General features: G+C 39.2%; 1 protein-coding gene across 4 annotated transcripts in view; it reads left to right on the forward strand.

Annotated features, from left to right (window-relative positions):
• The window catches only part of GDNF (glial cell derived neurotrophic factor), a 25,891-nt gene extending 13,325 nt beyond the window's left edge, over positions 1-12,566 (forward strand). For 3 of the 4 annotated variants that reach the window (XM_075932526.1, XM_075932527.1, XM_014581765.2), the window contains one exon: positions 9,592-12,566. In XM_075932526.1, coding sequence (XP_075788641.1) covers positions 9,592-10,076 — 485 coding nt within the window. In that variant the 3' untranslated portion in view covers positions 10,077-12,566. Of the gene's footprint in view, positions 1-6,137; positions 6,771-9,591 lie in introns of those variants that run through there. The other variant, XM_006139471.3, reaches the window with a different exon arrangement.
• Positions 12,567-15,990: the final 3,424 nt, after the last annotated feature.

Below are 15,990 nucleotides of genomic sequence, written 5' to 3' on the forward strand. Positions count from 1 at the left end.
TTAGATACGCATGTTTGGCCATATTTTAATGCCATTTGGCATCTGGGAAAGGAGAAGAGCCATCCTCTGCAGATCACTATCAAGTGCTCCATGGGCCACCAGTGGACCATGGATCACAGTTTGGGATGCCCTGCAATAGAATATGTGGCACCTGTTTTAGTGCAATGTACCAATAACTGTAATAGTATAAAAACTTTATCAGCTTGTATGCTAACAGTTTTCATACTGAGAAACATTCATGTTAACAGACATATTCATTTTTTAGATACATACTCTAAAATGCTGAAATTTGGGAAGTAAAAGAGCATCATTGAAAAACATGTATTATTCATAATGCAAAACCACATTTCAGGAGTGAGTCAAGGCTTTACCACAGGCCTTGTGGCTGGTGAAATATGGTGTCATATTGCTCCTAAAACAGCCTGAGAGTAGTTTATGAAATCTGTCTACAGGTTCTTTGTACCTGTTTGTTACAAATATGTCTTAAAAAGCCAGAGCATCCACCCGTGGGACAGAGGCATTTAATTGGATTTGGATTTTTTTTTTTTTTTTGGCCAATACATTTTTCACCTTGCTTATGTTACCAGTAGTAGATTGGCAGTCAGGTTGCTCTAGTTTGGGGCTTTGGTAACATTACTCGAGAGCTGAACTGCTGGAGGACTTTGGTACCAGAAATCCCAGATAAAATTCTTTGTATAGCTATCACAGACTACTCTCCCATAAACCTCAGTACTGTATCTGTTAGCTGGCTTCATGGCTCGTTGCTATGAGTGCTTGCTAATAGGTTTCAGGTACTGTTAGAGTAATAAAAACCTACTGAAGGTTCTCAAATACAACAGTGATACTGATACAAGAACTATGATAGAACAGAATATTCAACTCACAGACATGTGATCCTGCATGACAGTAGACATGTACTTCACAGGTACAGATTCCCATACCTGTTTTAGAATAGTACAAAGGTTTAGAGATTAGGTATGGTCCAGTGATTAGGGCAATGAATTGGGGATCTGTTCCCAGCTCTATCAATAACCTGCTGTGTGACGTAAAACAAGTCACCTCACTGCTGTTTTGTCTCTCTCCCTTCATTTATCTTGCCTATTCACATTGTAGGCTCTGAAGGGAAAAAACTGTCTTAGTATATGGGACCTTGATTTCAGATGTGGCTTCTAGGTGCTACTACAATAGATCTATAAAATACATAATAATGATTTCTCTGAACCAAAACCCTGCCACATTATAAATTAGTTGAAAGTAACACTTTTTGATTCAATAAGCCTTAATAAAAATCTATACGTATTTCTACTTGTTTGGACTGGCAGGATGTACTTTCCTCAAGATTGGTACAACTGTTGCCTTTAGACAGTCATCTGGTAATGCCTGTTGCTCCCATGCCGCCTTATGTATATTTCCTAATGCTTTGATAGCACTTCCCCTTTTGACTTTTAGGAGCTTGGCTGTTATATCATGTATTCCTACAGCTTTCCCTTTTTTAACTGCTTTCCTGTTCTATATCTTCTTCTGACATTGGTTCAGTGGTGCTATCCATATGACCTTGTATTCTGCCCTGTTTATCTAGATGTCCAAAGTGCATGCACCTGGATGAATATAAGGTTCAGCACTTTGTCAGAAATATCTTTCTATACTTCCAGATCCACTTCAGGACTAGTCATCAGTTGAACAAATTAGCCTCTCTTCCCATAGCATTATTTCTCCATATAACTTAACCTTACTGTATGTTATTTTTATAGCTTCTTCTCTTGATGGTCCCTTTAGTTGCTGAGTGTCTTCCTCCCAAAACTTTTGCTTATCCAATCTTTGTGATTTCTTCATCACATTATGTAATGCTGTAAGATTATGCTCAGTATTGAGAAAAATTATAATGAAAGTAATTGTCACCAGATTATGGCCAGTTTTAAGACAGCAGTAGCCTAAGCACTGTTTGGTTTCCGATCAGGCTGAAGTAGCATTGAGCTGATATTCATAGTCTGACAGATAATGGAAAAACAGTGAGAATGGGTTTAAAGAAGTTTGTTGTTTTCATTGACTTCACAAAAGCATTTGATTCAGTTCAGAGGGAAACATTGTGGAGAGTAGTAAAATCATATAGTATTCCAGATTGGATAACTAGAATTATAAAAGTTATGTACAAAGATTCCTATCTAGTGCCATAAAAGCTAGTGGAAAATTAAGCAATTGTTTCAAATCAAAGATGTGTGTAAAGCAAGGGCACCAAGATTAACCTTTCTTTTCATCATGTTCTTAAATTAGACAGCAAGAATGATAGCGGATTTGGAGGGTATAACGTTGGATGATCTAGAGTTAAGCTCTTTTGTTTATGTAGCTAATACTGTGCAATTGGCAAACATTTGAATTAATGATGATAATCTACTTTGGAAAATTGGTATCATTGACTTGGATTTACAATATATGCCAAGATGACAAAGTGCTTGTATTTTGAATAAGGGGCAACAGAAGAATTGTTGAAATGCAGCAGCCAGTGAAGTCTTAGAACAAGTAAAATGTTATGTATATTTAGGAAGCTTGATTACTGCCGATGGTGCTACCAAGAATGAAGTTTAGATTCAAGTACTACAGAGAAGTGGATGCCCACAAGATGATGATTTAATTAGGGTTGGTCCTGCTTTGCACAAGGGAGCTGGACTTGATGACCTCCTGAGATCTCTTCCAGCCTTATGATTCTATGATGAAATTATGACCAATAAAAATATGTTTAGTACCAAAAGTGACAATGTATAAAACCAGCATACTAACAGTATTACTTTATCATGGAGGCAGCTGCATTAAAAGGCAAAAGACATGAGAAGGCTCAAGGTAGTAGAAATGAGAATTATTTGGAAGATGGCAAATGTAAGATGAAATAATGTTAGACAAATAGAGAGGTTAGAAGAGTAGGATGTGAAATCAGAATATGGCTGTCAGGTACTCAGCTGCCTCTGGAGTTGGTTGCTTAGCATCCACGTGAGCGCTGCTGGGCCCAATAAACCCTAACTATGTGACTGTGCTTCCCGGTTGGGCAGAACCACCAACAGATCACATTTAAGCCTTGCAGGAACAGCAGCCTAGTGACTATTCTGTGGTGTCCATACTTGCAGCTGTGCCAGACCTGCTTTCAGTCCTAGACCCTGCCTACCTCTGAACTTCTAACTCCTCTCTCTGATCATTAGATTGTCTCCTGACCCGGGGTCTGGTTCTGTTTTTGGTTCCTAACTCCTGGCTCTGACCATTGGTTTGTATTCATACCACAATTCCAGTTATTCTCTCAGATTCTGTTCTGACCACTAAAATCCACACTTAATTGTGTGACAATGTGATTAGTGGCAATTGAGAGAGATTATGATGGGAACACTGCAGAAGACAAACAGATGATAGGATGTCAAAGAAGATAATGCAAATGCAATCTGACCCAGAGGCTGATCACTGACCTTTACTCAGGAATATGAACGGGCTGGGCTTAATGGAGAAACAAGTCCCTGGACAAAAATAAATGATGACATTGTACTGTGGCCTGCATCTGCAAAGATGTCCTGGGATGCGATGAAGAAGAAGTATTTTTTCCACTTGAACTAACCATTATCACATACCAATATCAATCTTAGGCTCTGCAGCTGTCAAAACGGGGTCCCCTTCCCCAGTGCTGTTTGCTTTTACTGAAGTCAATGGTGATTTTGTGAATGGTTTGAGTACTATTAGTCACTTAGATTGGTCAACTAATTGTCAACTGGTAAGTTAATTCCCAAAGATTAGAGCCCTGCAACCTGTTCTGATCCCGACGCTGAGTCACAGGGATGGTAAAACAACTGGATTTTCTCAGGCTCAGGTTCGGGGAGGGATGGCTCTCCACCTCTTGCCTGGAGGGGGGCAAGCTCTGTGCCTCATTTTTGCCACCTTCTGTTACCTCAGTGTGCTGTGTGTATTGCAGAGTGACTCTGCCAGAGAAATCTCAGTGCCATTCTACAGTTCACGTGCAGCCCAGTGAACACCATGCTCAAGAGGAACAGGGCATGCAGCCACCAACATATGCAGTTGCTGCAGCACCAACCCCATGGGCAGCGGGTGACATCAAATCTGATTCAGGTTCATGGTTGGGTTGAAGCATAATCCTAGGCTTGGGCTGGGTAGGAATTAATCTAGTTTGTGTCCACATTGGGCCTCAAACTTATTCCCAAGAAGACCTGTACTGTAGATCTCTCACCTAAAACAAATTTGTATCTACTTCACCCAACTCTTCTGAGCACGTTTTTCCCTAGTAAAGCCACAGATGACAGCAAATGAAGTTTAGCAAATGGGATTTTTCTGTCACTTCTCTTTGTTTCCTTCTTTATTGGAAACAGATGGAGTCTGATTTTCTTTCAACTACTGTGAACTAAGAAGCACAGTTGAGGAGATAGAAAGATAGCAGGAAATAAATGCAAACCCTGTGAAAGGCTGGACACAAATTTAAAAATATGAATTACAACGCAGATTAGCCATAATTATCAAATGATTTATGGCTCATAGGCTGGCATACGATGGGCTTCAAGTTAATGAGCTATTAACAGAAAATCTTTGTAACCACAAAAGGAAAAATTATAAAAGCTATTTTCATTCAGTGTTTTTTTCTAGCACTGGCTCATTGTATCTGACATTAAAAAGTCAGATGCATCAGGATACTTAACACTTCACCTTGACAAGACACCAACAACAATGTCAGTTTCTATGGGAATTCTAAGTTCCAGGAAAGAATGTCTTGTCTCTTTGTGAGCTAGCAAGTCAGTGAATAAGGTAATGAACCAGAACAGTATTAATCGTTTAAAGACAAGTTAATCTTGGTGTCTTTGTTATATTTTTTTAATGAATACAACTGACACATTTCTGTTTCACCTCTCACCCCACACATGTCCATGCAAAGCATGAAAGCAGAGTCAGTCTGCAGGCACATATTAATTAATTGTTTAAATCATGATTAATTTTTCAGTACAGCTAGTTTAAAGCATATGTGATAAGAGAGATTATTTCTAGGGATTCAATTCTAATTTCTGCTTGATAGTCTTATTACAGAAAAATATTTCCCCCTCTCACAACCCATTTTCTTCACACTTACATATGTATACAACAGAATCATCAAAATGCTAGAAATGCTAATGGGAGAACTATCAAACCCTCTTGGGTTCACCATGGTCAAAATGGAAGTAGAGTTTAAGGCCAGATCTACACTGTGTGAGCAATTTGATTTAAGAAACACAGCTCGATCTATGAGAATAGCCTAGCTGGAGTCAACGTACCTTAAATCAAATTTCTCCAGTGGTACCACAGTGGGGAGTTGATGGGAGAAACTTTCATGTTGACTTCCCTTAGTCTTTGCAACCCTGTAGAGTACCAGGATCAATGGGGCTGCCATCAGCATTCAATTTAGCGGGTCCTTATTAGATCTGATAAATCAAACCCTGGAAAATTGATCCCCAAAGCATTGATCTCCATGTAGGTATAGACAAGGCCTTAATTGAAATGGGTCTCAACTAAAACATAGGACCTTATTTTAGAATAAAGGAGCCTTTCAGCCAAACCCCCCAGGTATGGAACTGAAATTTGTATATAACCTCTATCATTATAATGGGCAGAATCAAGCTCCCCCCTCTGGACTTTGGGTGTCATAGTATGAATGGTGTTTTCATGTTTAGACATGATAACATAATCTGTACATCATTTAAGATACATTAAAATGTTGGGCACCGTGCCAGTTACATAGAAAATAAAAAAATATATATAGTAGATCCTCAGAGTTACAAACACCAGAGTTACGAACTGACCTGTCAATGACACAGTTCATTCGGAACTAGAAGTATGCAAAAAGACAGCAACAGAGACAAGACCAAAAAAAAAGCAAATACAGTACAGCATGGTATTAAACTACTAAAGAAATAAAGAGAAAGCAGCATTTTTCTTCTGCATAGTAAAATTTCAAAGCTGCATTAAACTAATGTTCAGCTGTAAACTTTTGGACTAGAATTAGATATTTCAGAGCTATGAACAACCTCCATTCAGGAAGTTTTCATAACTCTGGGGTTCTATTGCTGATAAGTATGCAAAATTACTCCTTGCCTAGAATAATTATATGGAACAGAAATAATTGTTTCACCATATTGCAATTTTAGTGAAAAGGCATCTTTTACAAATAACTATTATGCAATTAGTTGGATTTAAGCCTTTTCTCTAAAACCTGATGGCCATGATTTTCAGAAGTGAGCACCTAAGTTATGTTTCTACACCAGTAATTACACAAAGTGCTGAAAATCTAGCTTGTCCTAATGATATCAATTTCTGGTCAGTTTTGCTTTGAGGGTTGCGTGTACTAACACTCTTGTCTGGGTTGTCACCACTGCAGGGGAATTTTAAAAAAAAATCTGTTGACAGTGGAATTAAAAGATTAGCTTTATAAAACGTAAGTTGTGTGCCAGAATTGCTGATAGTTTCCCGCTAAAGACAGATGGGACAATTTAGTTTCTGTCTTCTTTGGAACATGGCCGTGTTGGAGTCTGCTGTTCCAAAATGACATTTGGACCTGCTTTATTTATAAATTCTTCTTATATGCAGTATAAATTGTTTCTTAAACAGGGCTCTGGGCCAAATCCAATCCTCTCTGGCACTTGATGCCTCTAATCAACTGGAAATGCAGACTTGGGGAATGTAGTGAAGAACTTGCCCAGAGAACACGATGACCCTCTGAGAGCCATGGAGCAGAACTCTTTGGTGGCTCTCTACATAGGAAAGTGAGTGGGGTCGTTGTTTGGCTGAGGGACTGTGTGGCTATCATTGTTGCCAACTCTCACAACTTTATCATGAGTGCTTTGATATCTGATGCATATGTCAAAACCCCAGCTCCTGGTGACAGTTGATTAGATGAAAATCTCAGGTTTCATATCTTTTTTAAATGTACATTTCTAAACCATGGATACATGTTCTCTTGACTATCTCCCCTCTATCGCTTCTCTCTGCTGGCTGGTGCAGCATTTTGTAGGGGTAAAAGAATTATCCGGGTGTGCCTTAAAGTCTCAAAAAACAAAAGGCACCAAAAAAAACCCCAAAATGAACTTTATTATGCCACAGAGCGGCGTTTTCAACTATGGTCTTTATCCCAGCTCTTTAGGAAGTCTGTTCGATATCCTGGGCCCATATCCATGAGGATAAAGACTGAGAACTTGAACTTGATACAGTATTCTGTAGGGAGCCAGTGTGGAGGATAGGTCTGGTATGTTTGTGGTAGCCTGTGTTGAGGAGGAGCTGTGCTGCAGCGTTCTTATTAGTTGGAATTTCCTAAGTGCTGAAGTATTTGTGCCCAGATGTATTGCACTGCTGTAGTTCAGCCAAGAGATGGATAACTGAGGCCAAGGCTTTATTTGCTAGGACAGGACTGAATCTCCTGGCCAAACAAAGAGAGTAGAAAGAATTAATCACAGATATTGCTATGTGAGAACTTGGGTCAGTGAGGCATCTAGGAGCATGTTTAAACTATGGGCTGAATTGACCAATTGTGGGTGTGTAGCTTCAACCAAAGGAAACTGCACTGTGGCTACAAACGCTTCAAAATGCTTTTCCCTGCCCACCAGCAACACCTCTGTCATGCTCACCTTTAGCCAGATGTATTTCATCCATAAACTGATTCCATCCAAACACTGGGTCACCTTCATGGTGATGATGTGGTCCTGTGTTGGAAAAGGGAAGTTTACAGCTGTGTATGTGTTTAAGGATCTGACCCTCTGAAACTTCACAGGTCTGCTCCTCTGGCATCTGTGAACATTTTGTCAACACAGTCCCCTACCATATACTGCATATCATCCAGCTACTGAGGAGCAAATACACAAATATCTTCCCTCTGATACTTGCAAAGAATGAATGCCTTCAATGACCAAAGTTCTGGCACTGTGCACAAGGCACAAACATTCTCAATCCTGTGGTATATTTGTGTATTTAGATTAAATAATAAAATGATTCCCGTTCAATGGCTCCACTTATTTCACTTATTTAAGCTTACAGCATAATAACTTGAGCTTGTTTTAAGTCAGTATTTCTATCCCACAAGAAATGCCAGAATTTTAAATTTGGTTTTGTTTCCAATTGTAATGAAAAGTTGAAATCTCAGAATTTGTCATGAAATCAAATATTCTAAAAATATTTTGTTTCAGCCTATCAAAATGTTTCATTTTGATATCCTGTATTATAGCATATGAGAACATAAAAGTAAAAATGAAATTTTTCAATAATTTGCCATGAAAATTTTAACAAAATTGGTACATTCCTGTGAAATGTTTCAATTTTGGCTAATTAGTATTCTCTGATAGAAAACTGTTCAATGTGACAATTTTCAACCCGCTTTAACGGCATCCTCAGCTGCATCAAAAACAAGCATTTTGCCATGGACATAACTCAGCTTGGTCAATCAGTTATTCCAGTGGTTTCCAACCTTTTTAAGCATGAGATCACTTTTTAAATTTAAGCACAATCCAAGATCTACCTCAAACCCAAATACCCTTGCCCCGCCTCCTTTGTGCCCCTCCTCTGAGGCCCTACCCCCTGCTCTCTCCATCTGCCCTCCCTCCCCCATCCTTCCTCACTTTCACCAGGAGGGGCAGCAGGTTGGGGTGCAGGCTCTGGTTTTGGATTAAGGGATCTGGAGTGTGAGAGGGGCAGGAGCTTGCAGCAGGCAGTTGGGATGCCAGAGGGGGTTCTAGGTGCAGGCTCTGCGAGGGTGTTTGGATGCAGAGGTGCTCGAGGCTAGGGCAGGGACTTGGGCTGCAGGAGCGGGTTCATGACCGGGATTGGGCTGTAGGATGTGGGCTCTGACTGGGCACTGCTTACCTCAGGTGGCTTCTGGGTTGTGGTTTAGTGGGGCTAAGGCTGGCTCACCCCTGCAGTGGCCCTGCACTGCTCCCAAAGGCAGCCAGCAAACTCCCTCCCAAGTCCTGTTGTGCCCCTCATTCTGTTCTGTAGAGATAGAATACAGAGTGGAAGGGGGCACCTTGACATCAGCAACCCCTCTTCTCCTTCCCCTGCCCTGCACAGCAAGCAGGAGATTCCCATGGGTGGGGTGAGACAGCTCAAAGGCAAAGGGCAGGAGATGTGCGGCGGTAAGGGGGAAGGGCAGCTGAAGTGGTGGCAATTGATAGCCTCTTGGCCAAACCAGTCAGGATCACCTGTCAGAGGCTCCAAGATCTACCAGTAGATCCCGAGCTACTGGTTGGTGATCACTGAGTTAGCTACAGACAGCTCCTTTCCAGCATTCCCATCATTCAGGGAATATTTACTCATTGTTAGTCTTTCTAATCAGAATGATAATCAGAAGGACCACTTAACAGTAGATCAGGAAAGTCTGCATGACATTTATACCTTGTCACATGTTTCTTTCCCAGTTTTTGGACATGCTATGTATATTTTCTGAAATACACAACTGATAGACTAACTTGCATAGACCTGAAATTTTTTTGAGTTCTAGTATTGGTCAAGTTCTAGTGGCCTTTGATTAAAACTCCCAGGAGAAATAAAAATGACCATTCATATCTAATAAAACTTTTTCTCTCTTTCTCTTTCAAATAGCTAACATGCCAGAGGATTATCCAGATCAGTTTGACAGTGTAGTGGACTTTATTCAAGCCACTATAAAAAGACTGAGAAGGTCACCAGATAAACAAACTCCAATTTTTTCTAAGCGGGAGAGAAGTCGGCAAAATGCAGCAGTTAATACAGAGAATTCCAGTAAAAAGGGCCGGAGAGGTCAAAAGGGCAAAAATCGTGGTTGTGTCTTAACAGAAATTCATTTAAATGTGACTGACTTGGATTTGGGATATGAAACCAAAGAAGAGCTGATTTTTCGTTACTGCAGTGGATCTTGTGATGCGGCTGAGACCACATATGACAAAATTTTAAAAAATTTAACCAGAAAGAAAAAGCTGGTCAATGACAAAGTAAGGCAAGCTTGCTGCAGACCCACTGCCTACGACGATGACCTTTCCTTTTTGGATGATAACTTGGTTTACCATATATTGAAAAAACATTCCGCTAAAAGATGTGGATGTGTCTAATTTTTTTATTGAGATGATCACAATATTGCATTCCTGCTACAATGCAAAGAACAGGACCACGGTTCCCAAGGAAATGTCTGTTCAGAACTGAGAGAGAGGACCAAGGATATTGGAAAACGTATGTCATGGGAGCCCGGTAGGACAAGTTCTGGCAGAGGAAAGCGGACAGGATGGAAAAGTTGAAATTTTTAATTTCTACATAAAAGCAAATAAAAGGCATCAAAGCTCAGGGGTGGAGTTTTGCAATGGATGGGTGGAGGTTGCTATCACCATTTCATTTGACATGGTCCACCATGAATGAGAGTTGTATCAGCAAGGAATGTGCTTAAAAACACAGCCTATTAAATATCACGCTTTGTTCTTACTTTTAAATTTAGGTATAAAATCTGGGGTAGCATTAATAATTGCAAGCTCAAGTGTTGTTAACTTGACTCCAAGATACACTGTAATATTGCTTGTTACAAGGTTATTCCAAAACACTGGATTTAAATTTTTTATTACATAGTCAATGTGTAATATTAAATCAGGCAAGTGTCAAAATGAACCAGCCAAAGTTCATCTGGGGAAAATCAACACAAAAAAGTTTCAGTTACTGTTTGATTTAGGTTATATCCAACTCACATTTCTTCAAAATAGTTAAGTATCAGATTTAATTCTTCTATTACCTCTGAAAACAAGGTGTGTTTTTAAGCACTCACTCCTAATAGAATAATAGAAACAGTGAGCCTGGCCTATACAAATGCAAAATGTGTTTCTTTTGGTTTACAAAGGACTAATGTCACTTACATAACTCCTCTTATATTTGGTCATTGTGAGTGAACAAACTACTTGATGCAATGCATCCATTCAAAGACATACATTTACAGAAAATATTTATTGAGATTTAAGTTATTGTTATTTATTAACGTTCAATAATGAGTTTCCGTTCCTTATTTATTAAAGTTTTTTTCAAAGGTGCCAAAGCGGAAAGATACAAAAACAGTTAAGCTGGGAACAAGGGGCCATGCTTTTAAAAGTATTAACAGTTAACTTGAAAGCAAAAAATCACTTACTTTACCTTTTTTAACAAAACCCTGTTTAAAATTTCAAAATAGAGGGTCAAAGTCTGCAACCCATATTCATGTTGATAACATACATGTGAGTATCTCCATTACTACCCACATGAACGAGTGACACTCCACATGAGTGCAGATTGCAGAATGGGGGTCATTATTATCTTTTTATTTTTAGAAAAAAATTATATTCGTATTATAATGTTGATGCAGTTGCTCTCACAAACTCTTCTTCTACCAACTGACCTCATAACTATGATTGACAAATGAAGATTAATCACACTTTTATCATTTTAATTTTATGTTATATTTATTTGTTTTTTCTTTCCATATTTCCATATAAAAAGATTAAATCCCTTTTTGTAGTTAGTCCTGGATTTAATGTAGACTGAAAGTAAGCAAACTATTTTGTTAAATAACCAAAGTTTTTTGTACAATTTGCTGAAACATTACAGGATTCAACTATTTTAAGTTTTCATCTAAGACACTGCTTTAAAGTGAAGGAGGTTCTGTATCTAGAGGATTAGCACAAGTTATGAACTTAGAGGTTTGTTTATTAAAGATCAGCAGGAGTGTACATATATTAGAAGTAACAGACAATTGACTCATAAAAATATCTAACAAAGAATCTACTTAACAACAACTGTTAGAACCACCACTTATCCAATCAATGCAATGGCTTCATACTTATTCTGTCCCTTTAAAGTGCACAGAAACTGACTGCACTTATACCAATGGGGAAGGTCCAATGGCAGGGGGAGGGAGACGAAGAGAAAGGAAAACACAAAGATTCACCATCATGTGTCATGTGTCAAGTTTCTTCACTAAAATCCCAACCACGTAATTGTTGGTAAGTGAACACAGTCATGGGCTCTGAATTCTCCTTAATCCACCACATGAAATCAATTGAAGGATTAGAGTCTACGCGCCTACTCCAGCAAAGCTCTCAAAATCATGAATAGTCCCATTGAAGCCATTAAGCACGTGTTTAAATGCTGTGCTTGATTTGGGGATTACCCACTGTGTTGGGCAGCAAACAGCAGAGAAAGCATCATCTGCATTATTTGCATAGTAAACTCCTGACTGTGTGATGAGTCAAAACTCAGCAACAGTGTGTTAGCTTAGGCTAGTTTTGAGCACAGAAGTTGTAAGTACTTTATCACTTACTATGGGTACTTCATTGGTGGTTGACAGCTTGCCTCAAGCAACAGCCTAATAGGCTTAGCAGGTCATTATGTTCAAACTACAAAAGGGTAAAGTTTGTGATTTTTTTAAAAAACTTATCAAAAACAGGAGTCTGCTTCTCTGAAGGTTTTTACTTCACCTACAACTTACGTCTCAATCATTTGTGTTAATCAACCAAAGTTCTCTACAGACTTTATTTTTGTACAATATTCATTTTATAACTTTTTACAAAATAAAACTCATTTCTACTGTACATGTTTAAGTGATGTGCTTTATACTTCTTGCACAACTTGCCTTCTCAGAGAGCTATAATCTTCTCCTTGTTACAATCCAAAGGGGAAATCCCAAATGTTTTGTGGAGATCTCATTCATTGTACTCATTCTGCACCGCAGATTAGACATTGAAGGGGATGCCAAATACACATTAGTCAAACACACTGAGATAAACTAATCTCACTCTAGCTTCAATAAAGCAAGCACAGAAGCTTGAGCATTTGTGGCTTATGGCACACACAGCAGGAAACGGAAATGTATCACATCTCTTTTGCTACATGTTACTCAAACTGTTTCTTGCCAAACCAGTCTATGTGGCATAGCCCATCTATGCAACCTGCTACAGATCAGTACTAATATGTGACTTGCCTTTTGCTTTACTGATATGCTATTAAATCAGCCTTGCAAGATTCCATTCACCATAAACAAGTAATTTTTCTTGTTCTTGTTGGGAAAATACGATGATTTTTTCATTGTCTTCAACCATCAAAGGAAAAATAAAGGACAGGAATAGATTTGGTGACTGGGCTGGTAAATGTTCACAGCACTTTGCCTAGTTCACATTAAATGCTAAACTTCTCCCCAATATCTGTGAACTGAAGCAGCCAAAGCAGGGACTGCTGCATTGGGAGGAAAGAGTAAAAAGGGGCCAACCTCAGAACAACTTTTCCCCCTGCCCAATTCTATCTGGATACAGAATTGTATAGAGGAAATCACCTTACACTTGGGGTCTAGTCTCTAAATCAGGGGTGGGGAGACTTTTTTGGATTAGGGGTAGCTGGCCCACAGAAAAATCATTTGGGAACCTCAGGAGCTGGATCCAGATAAGCTGACCTGAGGTTCCCCATTCTTGATGTAAATGGTGCATCCCTCTCCAACCCCACCAACATGTGTCCTTGAGAGAAAACCACAGAGAACAGGTTGCCATATTAATGGTAAATAAGTGACTTTAGACTTGGGATTTGTTTTGCAGATGGGTGGGATTTTTCATACTGTTGTGGCCTGTGGAGGGTTTTTTTTTCTGCTTTTCTTTGTAGCCCCACTTTTTTTCTTTGACCATGTCTTGCACAGCACAATGCTGTTTTGACTCAAACTCCAGCCAGCATCATGATGCACAAAGGCAAGTCCCTTCCCTCTGCCTTTTTGGAGCTGTTTGGGCAGGGTTGTTACTTTGTTTGTTTGTTTGTTTTGTTTTTTAAAAATCCTTCTTACCTTTGAATAGAGAACTTTCTACAGTTTTAACTGGACTTGCTATCCCTGTGCTCACTGGCTGTTGGCACAATTCCTCCTCCCTCAGTCTCTTTATCTCAGCTTCACTTTCTACATGCCCTTTTTATCTTCCTCTTCACCTGCCCTGTTTCCCTCACTCCCCAGCCCTTCAGTGTCCTCTTTTCCTTCCCTTTTCTTTCTATTTAGTTTATCTCCTACTAAATAAATACCCTCCCCCCAAACTGTGGCATAAACATGACATTAGCTGCCATTAAATTGTTCACTCTGCTTGCGTTAGACTTTTTTTCCCACCCTGTACCTATCTTGTCAATTTAAATTATAAACTTTTTTTGTGGCAGGAATCATCTACTGTTCTATGTTTGGACAGTTCCTAGCACAAAAGGGTTGCATGTTTGATTGGTCTTAGCCACTACCACAATGAATAATATTTGGACAATTAAAGTATTTTATATAAAGCACTGGTGAAAACCATCAGATGAAGGGGGGTCCTACTACTTGAAAAGTGCACAGATCATTTTAAAAGATCAAATCAAAACAAAACACACACACACACACACACACACACACACACACACACACACACACACCCATTCTCTTCATATCCAATATTCCAGTCTCATTTCACAAACAGCAGTGGCCTTTGTGTGTCTCTGGTGGTGTACATATATCAGTACAGTCTCTAGGACACAAGTGATATTAGTTGTAAGTAGGATTGTAGCAAGCAGAGATCTCCATTTTAAATGCATAGTATTCAAAGATATTGTATATCTGAAATTAAATGCTTGTAAGCCTTGCCACTTCCCAGTGTTTTGTCATTAGCCAGGCAGAAAGGGAGATTAACTGCTTGGCACAGAGACTGCTGGCAGATCTACATTCAACAGAGATCATGCACTTTCCCAAGATCTGGAGTGCAGTTGTCAGGGTACAATGTAGCCCTTAGATATTACAAAAATGAATCATTGACTGTTATCAGTCTAGGACATCTTCCCATGGATGTGGAAGCATGATTAGGGCAATGCTGAAGTCCTATGTTTGACTTTAGCAGGGGTTGACAGCTGATCATTAAGTGACTGGAATTAGTTGATTTGTAATTGCAAAGTGTACAGGGCAGTTCAGTAGACTTTTCCCACTCTTACCAGTGAAGAGATCAGTCATCCTGCTGGAGGTATTGGAGCCAGTGTTGCTCCAGCATAGCTGGTCTCAGTGGCCTGAGCCAGACAGAATTCATTCTGGGAAACTATAGAAAGCATGACAGAACTACATAAAAAATGAATTGTACTGCCATTTAGAACAAAGAACTGGAAGCCAAGACTCCTCTAAGTTCTATTCTTGGCCTTGCCACTGATTTGATGTCACTTAACATCTCATTTGTTAAAATGAGAATACAAATGTTTACTTACATCTCTGTAAGTTAGGTGGGAAAAAGCCCTTTGAAATCTTTGAACGAAAGACTGTGTAAAAGTACATGGGATTTTAAATAATAATGACTAAACATGCAACCATTACTACTTATTACCAACACCAGAAGGGCAAATAGATTTTTAGGTAGGAGCAAAAAAGTAGCAATGGTGATTTTTGGAAATAGATATAAAGGATAGAAAATAGGTATTTAGCTAAGTTAACTCACTTGTGGGGAAATAAACACCATAAAGTAACTATTTTAGCTTGCTCTGGCCATAAAAATCAAGAGAATGCAAGTCTTTTTATCCCATCTTTTACTACAGGGATTATCTAAGAGAGGTTGGATTTCAGGGCTCATTTAGTTTATAGGAACCTTAGCTGTTTGCATTAGTTAATATTGGGCTGATTGACACAGTGTTAATAGTTTTGGCACTTTGAGGTGATAAGTCATCCCTGAACGACAGCCTGATTAAGTCGCATACATTGATAAGTCAATTCTTATGTTAGATTCCAGCCAATCCACAAGCCAGGAACTGGGCATATAATAAGCCTCCCAGGAGAGGTTGCTCATTGTTAGTTCATGGCTTGGGACTCTCCTTTGTCTGATCATGGTAACAGAGGCTATGTCTAGACTATCCCAGAAAAACTCTGCTGTGTCCAGGGAACGCGTCCACTTTTTCGGAATAGTTTTCGAAAAAGCGGGCGCATTCTTTCAGCATCCCCATATTCCTCATTTTATGAGAAATAAGGGATGTTCCGAAAAAGGAGGTTTT

This window comes from Pelodiscus sinensis, chromosome 6, assembly GCF_049634645.1.
Source record: "Pelodiscus sinensis isolate JC-2024 chromosome 6, ASM4963464v1, whole genome shotgun sequence".
NCBI classification, from domain to species: Eukaryota; Metazoa; Chordata; order Testudines; family Trionychidae; genus Pelodiscus; species Pelodiscus sinensis.